At 35.3% G+C, this 21,212-nt stretch overlaps 1 protein-coding gene across 4 annotated transcripts in view; it reads left to right on the top strand.

Moving 5' to 3' along the window:
- TTC27 (tetratricopeptide repeat domain 27) overlaps positions 1 to 21,212 on the top strand; it is a 181,059-nt gene that overhangs the window by 14,745 nt on the left and 145,102 nt on the right. For all 4 annotated transcript variants that reach the window (XM_057497287.1, XM_036931612.2, XM_036931611.2 and 1 more), the window contains exons 6-9: positions 5,727 to 5,891; positions 7,770 to 7,903; positions 14,453 to 14,565; positions 18,263 to 18,329. In XM_057497287.1, coding sequence (XP_057353270.1) covers positions 5,727 to 5,891; positions 7,770 to 7,903; positions 14,453 to 14,565; positions 18,263 to 18,329 — 479 coding nt within the window. The remainder of the gene's footprint in view (positions 1 to 5,726; positions 5,892 to 7,769; positions 7,904 to 14,452; positions 14,566 to 18,262; positions 18,330 to 21,212) is intronic.

The raw sequence follows: 21,212 nt of genomic DNA, 5'->3' as shown, positions 1-21,212 counted from the left end.
TCCAGAGGATGGTGAAAACATTTGAAATAAGATGGTATCAGGATTCAACCCACTATTTAATCATGTAAAAAGATAATTATGTTATACTGTATAGGATATTACATGGTTTCCAGTGCTTCATTATACTGTTATGGGTATATGAAAAAAAAAAGGTGTCACTTGAGAGGCTTTTTTGCCATTTTTTTTTTTTTAAGTAGATCAAGTTTGTTGCAGTTGGTATAGGGGAAGTCACGTTTCTTCCCTCAATCACATATTATATAAATCTGCATTATGTCTACGTCTTTACTGCATTATGTCTACTAATGTTCATAATGATGATGACCCTTAATTATTAAGAAAAAAGTACTTTCCTTCTGTGCCATTTTATTTTTTATTTTTCAATTTTAGTTTTTTAAAGTGTTTAATGTGGTATATTTTGATGTTATACTCCATTTTAAAAGGTAGTAACCATGGTATGTTTTAGAATTCTTTTCTAAGAGGTAAAATTAAATTCCCAAACAAAAAAGGTTTACTACGATATCTGGAAAATATGACTCTAAGTGACTCATTCCCCAAGTGGTCTCAATCCTTTCCTGCAGTGTATTTTAGCATATTGTTTGATTTGCCTTGCAACTAAGAATTTTTATGTTGTTCTAGGCTAATCAACGACATTTTTCATTTTATCTCATCATAAATTGGTCCATTTTGGCTATGTCTGAATAAGGTCTGCAGATAGTCTTAAATGGCAACATTTCATACCACAATTTTATTTCAAAAAATATTTTGTCCTGGGATTTGGCCCAAATGTTGACCAAGCAGTCAGTTATACTGTAATCGTTTTCAGAGTCCAGAGAAGGATATTGTATTTGAAACCTTGCCCTTGAAAGATCATCAAAAAGTTGGCAGGATTTTTTTTTCAGTTCTTGAAACATAAGCAAAGATTTTATGAACAACTGTGATCTTTATATTTTTGTCCAGGAATGTTACATCAGTACAGTGTAGTAGATTAGAGCCCATCAGAATGTCAGCATAACTTTGTTGGACTGATCACATCTATGTAAGGATTAAGTTAGACTCTTGAACAGTGTGCTCCTCAGCACCATCTTAGCCACTTTTTCAGATACCACAGCAATGGAACCATGCTTCTCTAAAGACTGCTTAAGGGCACACACCATTTATTGTGGGGTTGGATCCTGAAAAATGTGTTCCATAGAGTGCATGAGATGTCATATTGTGGTTTAGCTATTTGAAGATGAGCTTATGAAGAAGTCACTGTCTAAGAGAAAACAGGTTAAAATGTTATATGTTACAGTTCTGCTGTAACATCTGCAGCAGTTTTCTGACTTTAGGGTTAGATTGTTTCCACATGGAAAGAGTTGTTCAAGAGATTAGTTTCTTGGTGACTGATGTATTTCTTTATTAAAAAAATTGATACTTTGGAATGAATGTTATCAATGTACTAAATATGATTAATTATAATTATCCATAGGGATTTCATTTTAACATAGCATTCAAATAATCGCATGAGAACAGGTTTTGGTTTTAAATGTACTAGTTGCCTTTTGATCCAGAAGGTCATGAATGTTCATTTCTGTGAAGAACCTACTGATTTATTAAAATAATAGTTGGATGTCTATTGGGTCAACATACTCCTATTTTTATTTAAACCTTGAGTTATCCAAACCTCAGAACCTAGTGTTCATAGTTGACTCATTATTTTCCATCAGTGCATGTCTAAGCCAGTTCTTAAATCTTATCAGTTCTTCCCTAAGGGTCCCAAGTCCATCCTTCTTTCCCATTTCTACAACTCAATCCTACAACCCACCCTAGTCCACGTCCAAAATCTTTCATTTGGAATGGCCCCTTAGAGATTATCTTGTCCAGCTAACTAACTCATTTTTAAAAAAGAATTGAGACTCAGATTGCCCAAGAATCAGAACTATGATCTAGAGTTTCCGACTCAAAGTCCTGCTTACTTTTCTTACAATTACGTTTCTCCAAACTGGTCAGTAAGGCAGAATTCTAGTATCTAATAAAATAATGCAGTTAATATTTTCTCTCCTGTTTACTCCATACCAAGCACTGTTTTAAGTCTTTAAATATATTAACTAGTTTATTCCTTACAACAACTCTGAGATAGAACTGACTTATTTAGTGTTATTAGGACAGTTTAAATTTGATGGTCTTCTTAGACCCATATCAGCTATCACAACCTAACAAGTCTACTTAAGCACACAAATGGCCTTTTTGTAATATTTTGCGAGGATTTTTTAAAACTCTGGCAAAGCTTCACATCCCCTGATACATGTTTGCATCCAGAACCTTTATTGATGGGAAGATCACTGTCATTGATAACTAAGCAAAACTGTATCACTTGTGAATTGTGCTAAGATCATAGAAGATTTCTGAGAGTAATGGCTAGACACTCAGAAATAATGGGCAGGAAAAAGGAAAAGAAAGTTGAGAAAGAAAAAGTACTCACCAAGAGCACTGAGTATCATCAAATTCAGCTTCAGTTTGGGGTGCATGGAGGAAATCTGAAAAATTTTCACTGTGTAAAGTTCATGTTTGGATGCCTGTCTGCCTTTGAAGCAAGACAAACACATCTTGACTTAATCTCTTTGAGTCCAGAGAATATCTAAAAGGCTGGCAGTATAAAGAAAAATACTGTCTTTCTTTTTCAGACTCAATTTTAATTTCAGTTCACAGTATGACAAAGAATATCTATTTCTTAGCTATAGGTGTTTCTGTCAAATTACTAGGTGATAAAGTAGATTGGGTTTTGTAACATCACCTCTACACCTTTGTCCTTCCTCTGTCAGCTCCATCACCTCCGTTTTTCTAATAAGCTTGGATTGAAATCCTGGCTTTGCCACTTAACATCTGCGGGTAAAATTGCAATATTTCCAGAACCTCTTTCCTGGCCTTAGTCCATCTCCATATCAGTAGGTGATTCCATGGTGTAGTGAGGGCATATCTGGACCAGAGACGTTGGGTGGGTCCCTTTTTGTAGCCAGGCCGTGAGAGACACGGGTGAGCAGAAGTGGACGACTGCTTGTGAACAATAAACAGAATTTTCCCACTTTATTTCTCCCTGTAGCTGATTTTGGTTTCAAAGGTAATTTGGCCCAGGCTGGGAGACAGATTTTCCCCATAGAGTTACAACTCAGGTGACTAGTCAGCAAGCTATCTGAGTTCAATTTTAATGAACTAAATGGGGATAATGTCAACTTCAAAACGTCATTGTGAGAATTAAATAATATGTAAAAGACGTAGTATTAGGCAGACTAGGCATTCAGTAAATATCATTTCCCTTTCTGCTTGAATGATAGAAAACTGATTCTCAGTCTTTGGACATTGGAAGTACATTTTCTACTCATTCATTATGATTTTTTCTTGTGGATTGCTGTGATGTGCTGACTAGCCCATTACTGGACACATTTGTGAGGGACAATTTGGCAAGGATACTGTAGAGGGATGAATGAGATAATTTGTAAGCACCTCCTGCAATGTGTGTATGTCAGCTAGCCTCTTTGTTACATATAGTTAATTTTGACAGCCATTTTATATTTCAGATACTATTTACTAGATTATAATCTTCCCACCTTTTCAATTCAGGTATTTAGAGAAGTACATTAGAATCTAACTGCTAAGCCAATATTCATTGTGTATTTCATACATGTACTTAGATATCTATGTGTATATATATATATAGTGTTATCCTTTATACATTTTACATGTGTGTGTATAATTGTTTCCCTTTTTTTATGAGGGAAACTATCTGTAAACTTATCTCTTCCTTAGATTTTCTGTATTGTTATTTATAGAATCATTTGGTACTTTATCATCACCTATGTTATCTTATTTTTATAGCATGATTTAGACAAATAAGAAAGAGCAGGTTTATGAATCATATCTCCTATGATTATGTGTCATTAGGGAGGTTATGTGTTTATAATATCCTTATCTTTGTGCTGGGAACATGTGAGTGCTCAGAGAATGCTACCTGTGAACTATTATTATATGTGTCTTCCTCATCTCATCATTTAAATTTAAATTAAAGATTTCATCAAATATTTAAAATTCTTTAAGAGCAGGGACTATGTAATTATATATTTCACATATTATGGACTGAACATTTTACTCAGTAGATTTTTTTTTGGTGTTGTTTTTTACTTTATTCATGTAGATCTTAAGCCTATAGCTGATTAATTTTGAGTAATGTATTCAGTCCGTGTTACCAAGACCCAGATTAAGATAAAGAACATTCTTATCACCGCAGAAACATTTTACTCTTTTGCCCTGCCCCTAGAGACAATCCACTATTCTAATTTCTATTATCAAAGATTACTTTTGTCAGTTCTTGAACTTCACATAAATGGACTCAGACTGTATGTACTTTTTTTGACTAGCTTCTTTTGCTTGAGTCAAGATTCTTCCACTTCTTTGACAAGATTCTTCCAGTGATAAATTGCATTTATTAACAATTTGGTTTTTTTCATTCCATTGCATAAATATACCATAGTTTGTTTATCCATTCTCGTAATGATGAGTTAGGACCTCCAACTGACTAAGATACACATCAAACACGTTTAGGTTGTTTCCAGTTTGGTGCTGTTACAAATAAAGCTGCCATGACCATTTTTGTGCAAGATTTTTGTCATTTGTTTCTCTAGGGTAGGTACAGGTGTATATGTGTACAGAATTTAAGAGATGTTAATGCTTATTGATTAAATGCTCCCACAAGACATTAAAGCTTATTAATTAAATTAATGATTATTTAGATTTACCATTTTCAATGTTCTTTATTCCTTCATGCATCTCCAACCATTCATCTAGAATAAAATTCCTTCTGCTTGAGATTTAGTGCCCCTCTGCTTGTGGCTAACATTGTTAGGTTTGGTTTGTCTGAGTCAGTCTTTATTTCACCTTTGTTTGTTTGTTTGTTTTATTGAAGTATTGTTGTTTTTCAATCTTATATTGGTTTCAAGTATACAGCACAGTATTTCAGCAGTTCTCCATATTATTAAATCCTCACCCCCCAGTAGTGCAGTTACTATCAACATAGGAAGATGTTAGAGAATCATGGCTGTATTCTCCATGCTGTACTACCATCCCTGTGACCAACTTATATTATGATTAGAATTTTTGTACCTTTTTATCTGCACCCCCTCCCCACCTAGCTACCCCAACCCCTTTCTCATGGTAATCACCAGTCAGTTCTCTACTGTTACTTTGTTCATTTTGTTTTGTTTTGTTGTGTTTTTATAGTCTACAAGTAAGTGAAATCATATCGCTTTGTCTTTCTCTACCTGGCTTATTTCTCTTAGCATAATACCCTCTAGGTCCATCCATGTTGTCACAAATGGCAGTATTTCTTTTTTTTTTTTAATAGCTGAATAATATTCCGTTGTGTATATGTATCCATTCATCTATTGATGGACACTTTGGTTGCTTCCATATCTTGGCTATTGCAAATAGAGTGGCGATAAACATAGCAGGTGCATATATCTTTTCGAATCAGGGATTTTGTTTTCTTTGGGTAAATTCCTAGAAGTGGAATTACTGGGTTGTATGGTACTTCTATTTTTAGTTTTTTTCAAAACTCCATACTGCTTTCCACAGTGGCTGCAGCAATTTACATTCCCACGAACAGTGTAGGAGGGCTCCTTTTCTCCACATCCTCATTTACTCAGTCGATTTTTCTTTTCATCATAGTTTTAAATGTTTCGTCTTTTGTCTTGCAGTGATGAAACTAGAGAATCTATTTATAGATGATTCTGGCAAATATTTGGCTATTCAATTCCATCTGGAATGTGCTTACATATTTTTATATTACTATGAATATAAAAAAGCAAAAGATCAGTTTGACATTGCTAAAGATATCAGCAAATTACAAATTAATTTAACAGGTAAGACTTTTTCCTTTTGTGAGTACTTGATTTGTTTTAGTGATAAAACTAATATATACATTGGCAGTTTGGCTGTGTAGTATGGTTGTATTTGATTTTTTATGTCCTTTTCTTTGCTTTACAAAAAAAATAGATTGAACTTTTGACCATTTGGCTGTGGATGTGACCATATTAAGGTCCCTCCTGACTCCCAAGTTGTAGTTTGATGTCTTAACATTGCCCTTTCTAATAAATACTTACCTTGCTTTTTGGTATTCTTTAAGAACAGAAATTTTTAACTATTCTGTTTAGATATTTAACACTCACAATACAATTTAATATTAAATCCTTAATATTTAAGGATTTAATACAAAAACCCTTAAAATGTCTGGCAGATAGTTGGCACTCAGTAAAGAATTGTTGAGTGAACAAATAAATTACAGAATTTCTCCAGAAACCTCTGTGTTACTTCTGAATGCCAAATAAGAAACATTGGTTTCTTTTTATCTGTTGCTCTATCCCTAATCTCACAATACAACTGGCATTCAATATTGAATACGCTAATGAAAGTCAGACATCATTAGTTGATCACACCATTTTTACCTGTGGAATTTCGGCTAAGCATTCCAAGCTGTGATTACCAGTCTGGGAATGTTGAAATGACTGAACCTGTTTGTCTTCCCTAGTATAGGTCTAGATTATCTCCAAGACCCCTTTTTAGCCATTAGATTCTATGGTGCTTATTGAGTTGGCCTGTCAACAAAATCCTTAAAATGTATTATAGGTTCAATATGAGTTTGTGACCTAGTCTGGGATCTTAACCATCTTTTATTACATTGTTTGTGTTGGAGAAAAGTATTAAATATTCTTCTTATAACTTTTGTTGTAACAATGGCCATGGTAAGTTGAAATCTTCTCTGTATTTGAAAATATAGTTATATATAACATAACTTGTGAGGTTAATTTCAAAGATCATACTTTTGAAATATTTTGGTCTTCAGGGAAATTTTTTGGACTGTTTAAAAACTCATAGCACAGTACTCTGTCTAGTTAGCTTTAACTTGATACATTAACTAGCTAGTTCTTCATATTTTTTTCCAAGTTAGGAGTGAAGAACTTAAAATACAAACGTGGTGCTCACAAATATAAAATGAGAATCAGATTATTAGTTTTTTTGCACTCAGTTGTAGCTTTACTATAAAAAAGTAAGTTGCATTAGACCATCTCAGTAGCTATTTTCAGTATAACATGTTTAAAAGGTTGATGTATAACTTAGAGCCAGACTCATCACATGAAAAAATCCAGACTTCTTGGACTGGTCTTTGGAATCAAGGTCTTTGTAATCTGATTCTTGCCAGAGAATGGATGTTAGAACTTTTGATTCTCTTAAAGCCATTCTGCAGCAAGTTATTTCAGATACAGAATAAAAAAAGATTGATATTAAATGAAGCCAGACGGTGTAACAGACTGGGATTTAGGCCCCTGGAGACCCTGGCTTTAAGCTCTGGCTCTGATTCTGAGAAGCCCTGTGATCTTCAGCAAGCGGCCACACCTCAGACCCTCCATTTTTTCATCTTTTATATGGAGATGATAATATTTCTTCTACCTTTGAAACTTAATTAATGAGTTACTCCTTTTTGTGGAAGGAAATAGTTTGATGCAAAAGTAAGTGTGTGGAATCAAGTGGCAGACATCCTGGGTTTGAATTCTGGCCCAGAGCTTATTGGCTTTATCATTTTGTAAGTCATTTTAAAATTGTCACTGGACCTCAGGTTTCTCCTATGTGAAATAGAGAAAATGCCTTATAAACTTTAAAGTGCTATGAAAATATTACTCCTTATAACTGTACAGTAGATCTGATCGACAAGTCAATAAATATAATTTTATATATTTTTTCAGGTGCTTTGGGAAAAAGGACACGGTTCCAGGAAAATTATGTGGCACAACTTATTCTAGATGTAAGAAGGGGAGAGGATGTCTTTTCAGATTGTGAGTTCAGCCCAGCACCCACTCCTCAGGAACATTTAACCAAGGTGAGTAGGATTGTAAGGTATTTAAATTAACATCCAAGGGTAACAGTTTCAATAGGCGAGTTTTATAGAAACCCTGAACTGGGTGGGAAGAGCCTTAATTTTATCTGTTCTTGATCTTTTTCAAGGTGGCTTGGGAGCAAAAAAAAGCCCCCAAAATGCAACCCCATGTTTAAGCGTTTTTTACCCTTAGGTAGAGATAAAATGTTACTTTTCTTCTCAACTTCAGTAAATAAGAATTAATAATGCAGTTAGTTATGTGTTACCGGCCCCCTTGAAGAAATCCAAAGGCAGACTGAGTAGATATTAACTTTCTAGTTGCTACCATATTTATTGCCTTACTTTTGCCTTCTGTGGATACTTTTGAACATTGAGAGACCTTGAAATTTCTTGGGCCCCTTTTAAATATGCAAACAGGTGATCAGAACTCCTTTTCTGATCTGTGTTTTTACTTTGTCGTTATTGGGCTGGTCCTACTTTAGTTCTTCTTGAGCTGCCAAATGTGTTCTTCCCTGGTAGCTTAAATTTATGGCGGTCGTTGGCATTTGTGTTTTCTTATCCCAGAGACTCCAGACCAACACTCTTAGGTGTCCTGTGGTTGCTGTCACTGCCCTGGAAGCCCATGTCTTGCTGCTCTTTATTCCAGAGCCTGCAGATGAATTTTTCTTAGATACACTGTATGCTAAAATTTTCTTCTTTACTGAAAGTAGCACCAGGGTGGGGACTGGGGACGGGAAGGAAGAGTGCTAGCAGGCAAAGTCCCAAGGAAGGCCTCTGATGAGACACTGCACACCTCTTGGGCCTGCTCCCAGCGCTGTCTGGCTTGCTTTTGTGGTAACTTCAGGGAGGAACAGCTGTTGGTTCTCAGAGGAGAAGGAAGGAAGGAAGGGAAAGATGTCAATGTCAATCTCAGGGATGAGATCACGCAAGGTGTGGTTTACGCTTCCTCAGGTGGGTCGAGCCACAGCTGGACAGGTGTTTGTGTTGCTGCTGGTCAGGGAACTGTGCTGTTCCTGGCTTCCTCCTTATATACACTGGACTCTCCTCCTTGCACCTTTTCATGTAACCCAAGTCCAGTCCTAAGTCTTAGATTAATGTTATAAGCTTGATTTTTAGGCCAAAGCACAGCATCAATGAAAACAGATTTAATTCTGCAATCCAGGCATTTAATTCACTAATCTATTGTTTTTTTTTTTTTTTTAGATAATTATTTTTTATTGAAGGGTAGTTGACACACAGTATTACATTAGTTTCAGGTGTACAACACAGTGATTCAACATTTATATACATGATAATTCTCGGTACCAGCTATCACCATACCAAGTTGTTACAATATTTTGACTATATTCCTTATGCTATACATTACATCCCAGTTACTTATTTATTTTACAATTGGAAGTGTGTATATATATATATATATATATATATTTTTTTTTTTTTGTGAGGGCATCTCTCATATTTATTGATCAAATGGTTGTTAACAACAATAAAATTCTGTAAAGGGGGGTCAATGCTCAATGTACAATCATTAATCCACCCCAAGCCTAATTTTCGTCAGTCTCCAATCTTCTGAAGCATAACAAACAAGTTCTTACATGGAGAACAAATTCTTACATAGTGAATAAATTACATGGTGAACATTACAAGGGCAGTCATCACAGAAGCTTTCGGTTTTGCTTATGCATTATGAACTATAAACAGTCAGTTCAAATATGAATACTCATTTGATTTTTATAATCTATTGTTTTTTATATGGAGTTCTCCTGTTGAAAAATATCTCCTATGATGATAAACAGGATATGATGACTGTTATGAGGAATGTATAAAAATGATGTACAATTTAATATAATATGTTTTGTCTTTCATATTTGAAAGAAAATATATTCAGGTAACCTTATGATCTCCATTAATTACTACTAAAGGGTAGAAAGTGTAAATTATGTGATGTAGGTTTGGATTAAATAGAAACAGCTTTATACTCATGGTTGGGAGGTAGATCTTATTTAATTATAGATAATACATCCTTATGTCATAGACACTTCAGTTATAAAATCCACCACTTGTTTAATAACCACTCTTTAGGGAAAAAAGCACTGTCATATTTTAGTCATTTCAAAATATTCCGTTGGTTAGAAATAGTACAGTGTGAAAATATGTATCTGAGAATTGAGGAAGTACAGTAATTTTACTGCCAGTGAGGAACATAATGTTTTCCACTGGGCCTTCCTAGGTATTTAATGTGTCATTAATGGGGAATTACATAAACTAAAGCTATTGGATATTAGGAATTAGTAAGCCAAAAATTATGAGCCACCCAATGTGGAGATCAGACACACAGTCTCTGTGTCAGTTGTTCAATTGTTGCATGGAGGAGAATAAATTAAAATTGTGTATTCACAGACAAGACAAAGGCATATGTGATCAGCATCACTTAAAAGGAAATATGTATTAAATGCTAAATATGTTGAATCCCACACATTGGAGGTAAATTGTGTGCTAATTTCTTGATTCAGTAGAATGTTATGGAATTCAAGTGGGACTAAGGTAGAACAATACTTTAAATTTGGGTTTGTTAGATAAGTCAGTAAGTATGTGGGAGACCCATTATAATTTCAAAATAGAGCCGAATAGGAATGGAGAATTTTGAATAAAGACCAGAACTGTTTTGTTCACTTGTTTTTTCTGGCAAGTCAGTGCTGCCCCGTTACTCACACTGACATGTCTCAGGTCTTCTGTGTCGGAGGGGAAGAGTCCCAGGGCTGGGAGGACAAGACAGGCTCCTCTCCTGTCCTCGTTGTTAGCCTGAATGAGAACCTGGGGAAGTTACTGCATTCTTAGTTTCATCGTTTGTTTTACATCACGCTTTGCGAAGGGATCAGATTAGATCTATAAAGGTTCCCCACAAGTGTGTTATTAATCATTGGGTATTAATAAGCAGTCTGATGCAACCCTATAAGGATGCAGAAAGGCGAGAGTTTGGGGATATTCGGAGCTGTACTGTCCAGTACGGTAGCTATCAGCTAAATGTGATTATTAATCACTCCAATTGGAGGTGGTTGATCCAAATGAGATGTGCTGAAGTGTAAAGGACACACCAGATTTCATAGACTGTGTTCATGAAAAAGAATATATAGTATCTTATTAATAATTTTCTATTGATACATGTTACAAGAATATTTTTGATGTGTTAGGTAAAATCTTTTTTTTTTTTTTTGCTTTTTAAGTGTGGCCATTAGAAAATTTAAAATTGCGTGAGAAGGTTTTAAAATTATGAAAAGCCTGTGCTGAAAATGGACGGCCGCCAGGGTGTGCTGCATACATGCCAGCCGCTTTTGAAGGGTGCTTATTCAGGGAGGAAGAGCCACTTCTTCAGTGGATTCTCAGCAGCAGCCTCAGGTTCTGTGTTTGTCCAGTCAGCAGTTGCTGATCAGAGGCTGTATACTCTTTGCTTGAAACCCTGTAGATAGAGCGAGGCCTGCAGTTAGGGTGAGCTTGAGGACGAAAGGAAAGGTGTTCCTTTGGGCTGTGATTTGGACAGATTAACTGCTTACCAGTTAAGAGGTTTGACCTTTTAGCCATAGACAACTTCCAGCTTTCTGAAACTGGAGGGTTCTGCTTACAGTTTTGTTCCTAAAGTCTTCCTAGTTTTAGCTACTTTTATTGAATCAGAAAAAAAATTTTAATCAGGCTTTTTGAGGAACGATTTACATAAAATAAAATGCACCTATTTCAAATGTATGGAGTTTTGACAATTAGACCCTGTAATTACCACTGTAAATAAAAAATCATTTCCCTTACACCAGAAGGCCCACTCATACTCTTTTTCAGTGAATCATTTTCCTTCCCCCACTCTGCTTTCTGTCAGCTGCTTTTTTTAGAATTTCAAATACATGGAATTATATAGTATGACTCTTCTGTCTGGTTTCTTTCAACTCTCCTATATGTCATGCAGCAGTGTGAGCTAAAGTTGTCAAATCATACATTACATCCCTAGGACTTATTTATGTTACACCTGGAAGTTTGTACCTCTTGACCACCTTCTACCAAGTCCCCTTTGCCTTTGGTAACCACAAGTCTGATCTCTTTTTCTGAGGTTGTTTTTTTTTTCTTCTATTTTTAGATTCCATGTGTCAGTGAGATTATTTGTCATTCTCTGTCTGACTTATTTCACTAAGCATAATGCCTTCAGGGTCCATTTTTGTTGTTGCAACTAGTAGGATATCCTCATTTTCTGTGGCTGAATTTTATCTGTGTGTGTGTGGGGGGGGTGTGTGTCTGTACACCACAACTTCTTTATCCATTCATCCACTGATTGACACCTCGGTTGTTTCCAACATAATGTTTTTGAGATACCAATAGTTTTGTTGATACCAATAGTTTGGTCCTGTTTATTGCTAGGTATTATTTCACTGTATGGTTGGTTGTTTATCCGTTCACCTTTTGGTGGACAATTGAGTTGTTTTCTGTTTTGTTATTAGTCTTTGGCTGTTATGAATAAAGGTGCCTGAACATTTGTGGTTCACATATGTTTTTAATTCTTCTGAGTAAATACCTAGGAGTGGAATGCCTGGGTTGTGTGGTAAGTGTGTTTTTAACTTGATGAGAAGCTGGCAAACTGTTTTCCAAAGTGGTGGTACTGATTCACATCCCATCATCAGTGTTTGAGAGCACCAGTTGCCAATGTCTGGTATTGTTAGTGTTTTAAATTTTGCCATTCTACTGAGTATGTGTGTAGGGGTATCTCATTTGGGTTTTGCTATTTTTTGGTAATTCATTTTTTTAAATACATTCTAAAAAATATTACTTATAAGCAGAAAAGTTGACCCATTTTAATTGATGAGGTTAAACCCATTCGTTTGATAAGATTTAACAAATACATACACCCAACCATTACAGTTAGGATGTGTTTCATTCCCAGAAAGTTTTGCCATGCTCCTTTGCAGTTAATGCCCTACCTCTCTGGCCCTAAACAATCACTGATCTGCTTTCTGTGACTACGGAGAGTTTGCCTTTTCTAGAATTTTATACAAATGGACTCATACTTCACATGCCTTTAGTATCTGGCCTCTTTGTTCAGTATGATGTTACTGAGATTTACCTGTGGTTGCATGTGTCAGTAGTTCCGTTTTATTGCTGATTAGGATTCTGTGGGTTGAACATTGCATTTCTTTAAATCTGTTTACCTGTTGACAGACATTTGGGTTGTTTCCAGTTTGGGGCTATTACAGATAAAACTGCTACAAAATAAATTCATGTCTTTGTGTGGACATATGTTTTTATTTCTCATGGGAAACTACTTAGAGTGGAATTGATAGCTTATATGGTAAATGTATGTTAATTTTAAGAAACTGGCAGACTGTTTACTGTTGTACTATTTTATATTTCTACCAGCAGTGTATGAAATTTCTAATTGTTCCAGATCCTTTTCAACATTTAGTATTGTCAGTCTTTTTAATTAGTATTTCCCTGTTGATGATTGTTGTCAAGGATTTTAGGCCACTTGTGATTGTCTTTTATGAAGTGTCTGTTCAAATCTTTTGTCCATTTTTATATTGGCTTATCTTCCAGTTGTGTTGTAAGAGTTTTCCATATTCTAAATACAAGTACTTTTTCAGATATGTATTTTGTGAATATATCCTCTGAGCCTGTAGCTTCACTTTTCATTTTCTAAACAATGTTTTCAAAGAGCAGAAATATTTAATTTATTGAGTCCAGTTTATTAAGTTTTTCTCTGATGGCTCAGGTTTTTTTATGTCCTAATTAAGGACTGTCTGCCTACCTCAAAGTTAAAAATATTCTCCTATGACTTCTTCAATAAGTCTTTAAGTGCTAGCTTCTACATTAGTGTTTGTGATAAATTTTGATTTAATTTTTGTGTATGGTATGAGATAAGAGTAGAGGATCATTTTTTTGCCATATGGATATCAGTTGTACGAATATCATTTATTGAAAAGACTTTACAATGTTGAATCACCTAGGCACTTTTGTTGACAATCAGTTAATCACATAATGTGGGTTTAAAATTTTGGACTCTGTTCTCTTCTATTCATCTGTATGTCTATCTTCATGCCAATACTACACTGTCTTTGCCTTGTAGTAATTCTTGAAATCAAGTACTCTATCAAGCCTTCAAAGTCCTCAGATTTTATTATTTTTCATATCATTTTGGCTATTCTAAATTCTGCTGAGAAACAGAACTGGGAGTTGATGTTTTAGGCTAGAACTTAGAGGCAGAGTAGAAAGATCTGGTTTTGAATCCTGATGCATCAGTTAGAGGGGCTTTTGCTTACTAAGCTTAATCAATGATAGCTGCTAGTCCCTATTAATTATATTGTGAGTGCATCCTGAGGTATAGATAACATTTCCTCCACTTCTACATAGAAATTTTCCCCAAATAAGCATTTCACAAGAAACAGCCCAATGACCATCTATAGACACTGTACAGTCTTTAAACAAAAGGTCAGTTATCCCCACTAGCAGTCAGTTGCATACAGTCTGCTGAAGGAATCAAATTAATTTTTGGACTAAATATTTTCTTTTGTATTGCACTAGAATCTTGAGCTCAATGATGATACCATTCTAAATGAGATAAAGTTAGCAGATTGTGAGCAGTTTCAGATGCCCAACCTCTGTGCTGAAGAACTTGCTGTTATCCTTGGAATCTGGTGAGTAAATGACTTATTGGCTAATTTGAACATCTTGCAGGTTGGTTCTCTTGTGTTGGAGAAATATTTATTGAGGGAGGCCCCAAAAGTCCCAGATGAATAGGACATTTGTAATCTTAGGAAATCGAGACTAGTTAGGCAATCAATTAAAGGGTTAGAGATTAGGAATGTCAGGAATCTCCTGTGAGTTGGTATACTTATCCTTCTCTTCATTCAAAGAAGTAAAATTTCTGTGGTTAGCCTTTACTAGGAATAGATTTAGGATATTTAGGGTAGGTGAGAATGTCAATTTGACCTTTGAGGATATTTACATTTCAAAGGATAGAATTATTTTTTAATATTACAAAACTTTATGTGTGGTAGATCCAGTTTTTCCTTTTGTTTTTCTTTTCTATTTTGAAATAAATTTAAATTTGGATAAAAGTTGGAAGGGCAAGGCATTGTGAAGAACTTTTGAGAATAATTTTCTAGTATGATACTCTCTCATCCTTTAGTACTTTAGTGTGTGTTTCCAACAAGCAGGGTTATTTTTGTACATAGCCACAATAGAGCTATCAAAATCACAAAATCAACATTCATACTTTACTATCATTTAATACTCAGACCCCATTCAAGTTTTGTCAGTTTTTGCAAGAATCTTCATAGCACAGGATCTAGTCTAGAATATATGTATTACATTGAATTGTCATGTCTCTTTAGTTTCTGTCAGTCTGGAATAATTCCTCATTTTTGCTTGACTTGCATGATCTTGACACTTTTGAAATTTATAAGCCAGTTATTCTGTAGACTTTCTCTCAGTTTGAATTTGTCTGTTTTTTTGTTTTGTTTTGTTTTATGACTAGATTCACATTATGCCTCACTAGCAGGGATATCAGAGGAGGGAAGTTTTGTGGGTCTTCTTGTAGCCTACCAGGAATCCCTGGAAGGGATCACATGTATAGAGTTCTGTTTCTAAATCCAAATAGCTTGTCCTGTCATGTTATTTGATTCCAGCTGCAGAATTTATGCTTACTATTGAAAAATTATTTGTCTAATTCAGAGTAATACTTAGTATATAGATAGTATACATAACCATTTATAAGCAATACTATGTGCTAGGAATTACACCATGTACTTTCACATTATCCCTCATTAATGTTCTAACAACACTAGAGATTGTATTTCTATTTTTCAGTTGGGAAATCAGGGTTCAAATAGCTAAACAACTTGTTCAGAATTACAAAACAGTAATTAGGGCTTCAATCCAGGTTTTACTGACCCAAATTCTGAGTTTTCCTTTGTGCTGTTTCTTAAAACATTATTTCGACAATTTCATAATTGTCAACTCATCAGAAAATTAAATCAACCATACACACACACACACACACACACACACACACATATATATATATATATATATATATATATATTCCCAGGCATTGTGTCAGTGGATCTTCAGCTGTACTGAGTTATACTTCACAGTTGAGAGAGGACCAAAAAACCAAGAAAATGCTTATCTACAAACACTATTTTTTTCCCCAAATAAATCTTGGTGAAATCTTGATAGAAGAGTTAAAAGTACTGAATGTACTTCATGGGCGATTTAAATCTTCATTGTTTAGTGAAAACTATTTGATTATTTTCTGAATCTTGGAATGCCTGATGCAGCTTATAAACCTCTGTGTTAGAACTTCAGTGAATTGATGATTTGCGCAAACTGAGCTACTGTTGGGGTTTGTGAAGGGTGATTTGTTATGCTACCTGATCTCTGCCTGATCCCTATAGTCACTAACCCCTGTGCAGAGGTGACTTGGGCAGTACAGTAGGCTGGGCTACTTTAGAGAGGAACCATAGAAAAGGCAAATTCTTACAGATAATAGGTTGGTGAAACAGTGGGGCTAGCTTCATGCACCTTCCTGTGTACTCTTGTCCTTTGCTGGCCTCCTGCTTGAGTTTCATTTTCTCTGAAGATCACATGCTGCAGCTTGCCCCATGTGTCTTCTACCTCTGTAAGCCTGCTTGGCTTATGTAGGAATTCCTTAAACACAGCAGCCCTTTGGGAATTCAAACTGGAGTGGGGAAGGTAATTCCTTTTAAATTAACAGTCTCATTTTCAGGTTTGCAAAATAGTATATTCTAAGACTACATCAGTAATTATGGTAAAGGATGGTGGCCTGACTCAGTGACTGTGTCATTAATTATTTGTTATGAGCCTGTAGCATTTCACTTTATCTGTTTATTTCATGTGGTGAATTTAGGATTGGAATTTTGTATGTGAGAGATGAATGTTAATCCATTTTGGATGAGGTTCTTATTTTGGAATGACTTTTAATGCTCTGTTCACTCATCAGAATCACAGTCTTAGCACTGAAAGGCCCTCAGGTTAATTGGATCTTCTTGTCACCTGATACATAATTTTTTTGTATAGTTAAACTAGAAATGTCTAAGTGTATATGTCTGTGTGTTTGTATGTTTTAAGCAAATGATTTCCTAATAGTTTCCCTTGATTCACTTATTTTTTTCTTACCAACAATAAAAATAAGTTCATTCAAGAATTATTAAGTAGACATTTTATGCTTATAAAATCCCCTAGCAATATTGAAAATTATAAGGAAGCAATATAATTTTGTGGTGTTTTCTTTTCATTTTTAAATATAAGTAATATTTACATACAGAAGAATTAAAAAATAAATACAAATGTAAATTAAATAGTATAATTATAAAATGAACTTGCCACACAATTTGAGAACTAGGAGATTACAAATGCCATTAGCCCAGTCGATGTGCTTCTCCGTCTCATCCTCCTGCCTTTCCTAAAAGCTAATGCTATCCTGAATTTTGTCATTTTCTTGATTTTTAAAAAAAATATTTACTCACATGTTTTTAATATCTCTAAGTCAGTTGTCTCATTTTGTTTGTCTTTGAGCTTTGTGACAGCAGTATCTTACTATATGTAGTCTTCTGTGGTTTGTTTTTTTCTCATTATTGTGTTTCTATGATTCACTCATGTTTTATATGTGGCTACAACTTACTTTGCAGTGTATGGTGTTCCATTGGGTGAATATTTCACAATTGTAAGTCTCCTGTTGGACATTTGGGTTGTTTACAGATTTTTCCTATTACGTAGAGTATTACTATGGATATTTGTGTATATGATTCCTGGCCCAAGAATTTCTGGTTCCACAGTTCCTGGTTCTAGAATTTCTCTGGGCTTATACCTAGGATGGAATTACTAAGGTCAGGATATGTGAATGTTCATGTTTCAAGACAGTGCTAAATTGTTTCCCAATATTCTTCTACCAAAGCATATTTGGAACAGCAGGGTCCAAGAATTCCCATTTTTCTGTCTCTTTGACAACTTACTAATTTTTGCCTATCTAATGGTTATAGTAATTACTTTTTTTGGCATGGGTTTAATAGGAGTTGGTACCATATTAATTCATTTCATTTTCTTTGTGGAGTGGCACAGATTGGACCCCTTTTTTCCTAGTAGAATAAATTATATTGCTATTTAATACCCCAACCACATTTTATTTGTCAACATTTTATTACTTTTTGAACTTACTTTTGAAAAAATCATGTCCATATTTGTATATAATGCAATAATATTAAAATATATGCTTTCAAATATATATGGTTTATGTTGCTTTCCTAAAGATTATATTTCATTAGTACAACATGCATTTTAGAACTAACTTGACTTTTTTAAAATTTAAAGCACAAATTTCCAAAAGAATAACCCAGTGCATAAGCTAACTGAAGAGGAGCTGCTGGCATTTACATCAGTGAGTGATGTCTTTTTCCTTTCCATTTTGTTTTTTTCTCCTGCAAATTATTTTGCCTCTGGTATAGTCTTGTCTCAGATTATTTATGGTGAAACACTGCTTAAGGAAGTTAAGGGAAAGAAACCCTCATCATTTTAGTTTACAAACTACATATATTCTGCTATTGATTAAAACATAAACATTTTTCTTTGTGCTGGCTTGGATTTGAGGGTAATGACCAAATATTTCTTGTTCATTGTTTGATCTCAGGTCCCAGTCCACATAGTGAGTGCTCAATAAATGTTGAATGAATAAATGAAGTGACAGAGCAAGAGTTTGAGTATGTACCTCTTTTGTCTAAAACTGAGGGTGATGCCTACATGAGTGTTATGAGAAAGAACTTCAGAGAGCTGGGCACAAGGCCATGGCAGTGTGGGGGACAGGTTGAGGCAGGAGGTGTTGTCCAGAGCAGGGCAGGGTGCTCATCAGCATTCAACTGTGTAGAGTGGTTAGGAGAAATGTGGACAAAGGAAAGGCTGTGGGAAAAATTAAGAGAATTAAGGAAGGAATAGGGTGGAAGAGAATAAAGTTGATAAAGGCCACAGATGGAGAAGAATAGCAAATAAAAGGAAAGACAGAGTTACAAATGTTTAAGGATTCGAGATCAAAGAAGGCTTCTCAAGAAGAGAAAAGTCCCAGAGCAAGGGGTCAGCCAGTATCTTTTTAGGTTTCTCGATAAAAGGCTACACACATCTAGTGAACACAAGTTGTTTAAGATAAGTCATTTTTTTCAAAGGCATTCTTATTATCTTAGTTAGGAATCAAGTTAGAATTCTGATGTTTTCTTCCTATGTTATTTTTCAGATAGGGCAAAAATGAAGTACTTTTATCTGGTAGAAGGAAAAGTTATCTTACTTTGTACAGGAATATAAATTTTGCAAATTACTGTTCCCTACATACAGTTTTGGAACCAGTTGGATGTTAATCCTTTAGGTCCTCTGGGCGCCTGGTTTATTTTCCCACTTCAGTATTCTTAGAACTCTGGTGTTTATCATTATATATCATTATCTGTGTTTAGTTAACTATGTGAAATTTTTCTATTATTCATTACATATGCTATAAAGAATTTGACAAATAAAATGTTAAACATTTTTAAAAGATATATTTAAAAAATTATTGTTTACCTCCCATTTATTCATTCAGCTAATATCTATTGAATACTTAATATATACCAAGCCTTGTGCTGGGAATTGGGGAGATAGCAGTAAACAATGTCATTTCCTTCTTGGAGTTTATATAAGTTTACTCTCTTGTGGGGAAATACACAGCAGACAAAGAGAAAAATGGATATTAAATGGATTTGCTCAGGAGAACTATAGAGGGTAAGAGCATAAGAATGGGAAGGGGGTGCTGTTTTATTTATTTATTAATTTACTTATTTTGTTATCATTAATCTACAGTTACATGAAGAACATTGTGTTTACTAGGCTCCCTCTTTCACCAAGTCCCCCCCACACAGGGGGGTGCTGTTTTAGATGAGGTGGTGGGGAGGATTCCTTCTCAGTGGGAAGCTGACATTGAGCAGGGGTCTGCATAAATGGCACAGGGAAGGATGTGGAGGGTCTGGAAGGTTGTACGTTCGAGTCAGTGCAGGGAAGTACAGAGCTGGATGTGAGCAAGTCTCAGGGCACTTGGGTTTCTTCTGATGACTGAGGTAAACAGGCTCTAACATGTGATAGGAATGTTCCTGTTGGCTTCCCAGGGGAGGATGGTCCGTAGATACAGCTACTTGGGACTGGTCTCATAAGCAGTTTATTGTGGTATATATATTATCCACAGTTATACTGAAAGGACACCAAAATACTCTATTCACATTCACGTAGTTAAAATTCTTTTAGTGTTTTTTGTGGATCCTTTTTCACTTTTTTCTCCTAGTTCTTCTCTGATTCCTCCCGCCTCACCCTGTTCTGGTTCTATACTGTGATATACTGCTGAGGTAATGAACTCCGGTGACTTCTGAGGGTAGGTAATTCATCCTTCCAAGCTTGTAATGAAGGTCATAAATTCAAGTTGCATTCTTTCCTCCAAGAGCTTTATAATCCATAATTTTTTTGCTCTCTATCCTCCTCCAGTTCTCTTCCATATCAGAGGGGGCCTGAGGACTGATTGGAGGAAAGCTGTTAGATTACAGTGATGCCCAGTGCCAGGCCTGCCTCATAAGGAGATGAGTTTAATTCCAATTAAATCTTTAACTGGTAAGAGGTAGGTCTCAGAACTTCTATGTGAGGAGGGCTTTTAGGAGCTCCATGCATACTTTGGGCCCTGTACCACTCCCTTCTTTTTTCTTTAATCCCAAAAGAAGCATACAGAATATACCATAAAAATCCAGATCGGACCATGTCAACTCTTCCTTGCATTCATCAGCCCTTCCTCTCATTCCTTTTCTATGCATGATACTGACGCCAACAATAAGGTGAATTAGAAGTGGCCCCTGGTTTCAATAAAGAATTTCATTGAAATGTATATAACTATATATCCTATATGTAAGTATCCTTTACTTGTATCCTGTATAACTCCACTAGAATATTTGAGGCAGGAGGGAACAGTTTAAGGTGCCACCTCACTTCTGAACTCTTGAACTTTTATCTGTGACTCTCTTCTAACAAGGATCATATCTGGGCTTATAATATCATTATTTACATATATGCCCTATCTTCCCCATAAGACTAAACTCTCCAATTTAGGGACTGGGCTCTGCTCTTTTTTGTTCTTCTACAAGGCCTGGTATGGTGCTTCAATGCTTTATTCACTGTAAATGTACATAGAGTAAGAGGATGAGTGGAATATGCTAAAGCTCTGGAGCAGGATTTATGTCTGCCCTGCAGTTTGGTGCTGCATTGCTCT

Source organism: Manis pentadactyla, chromosome 2 (assembly GCF_030020395.1).
Source record: "Manis pentadactyla isolate mManPen7 chromosome 2, mManPen7.hap1, whole genome shotgun sequence".
Lineage (NCBI taxonomy): Eukaryota > Metazoa > Chordata > Mammalia > Pholidota > Manidae > Manis > Manis pentadactyla.
The sequence above is the reverse complement of the archived record's forward strand: the minus strand, read 5'-3'. Positions and strand labels throughout refer to the sequence as shown.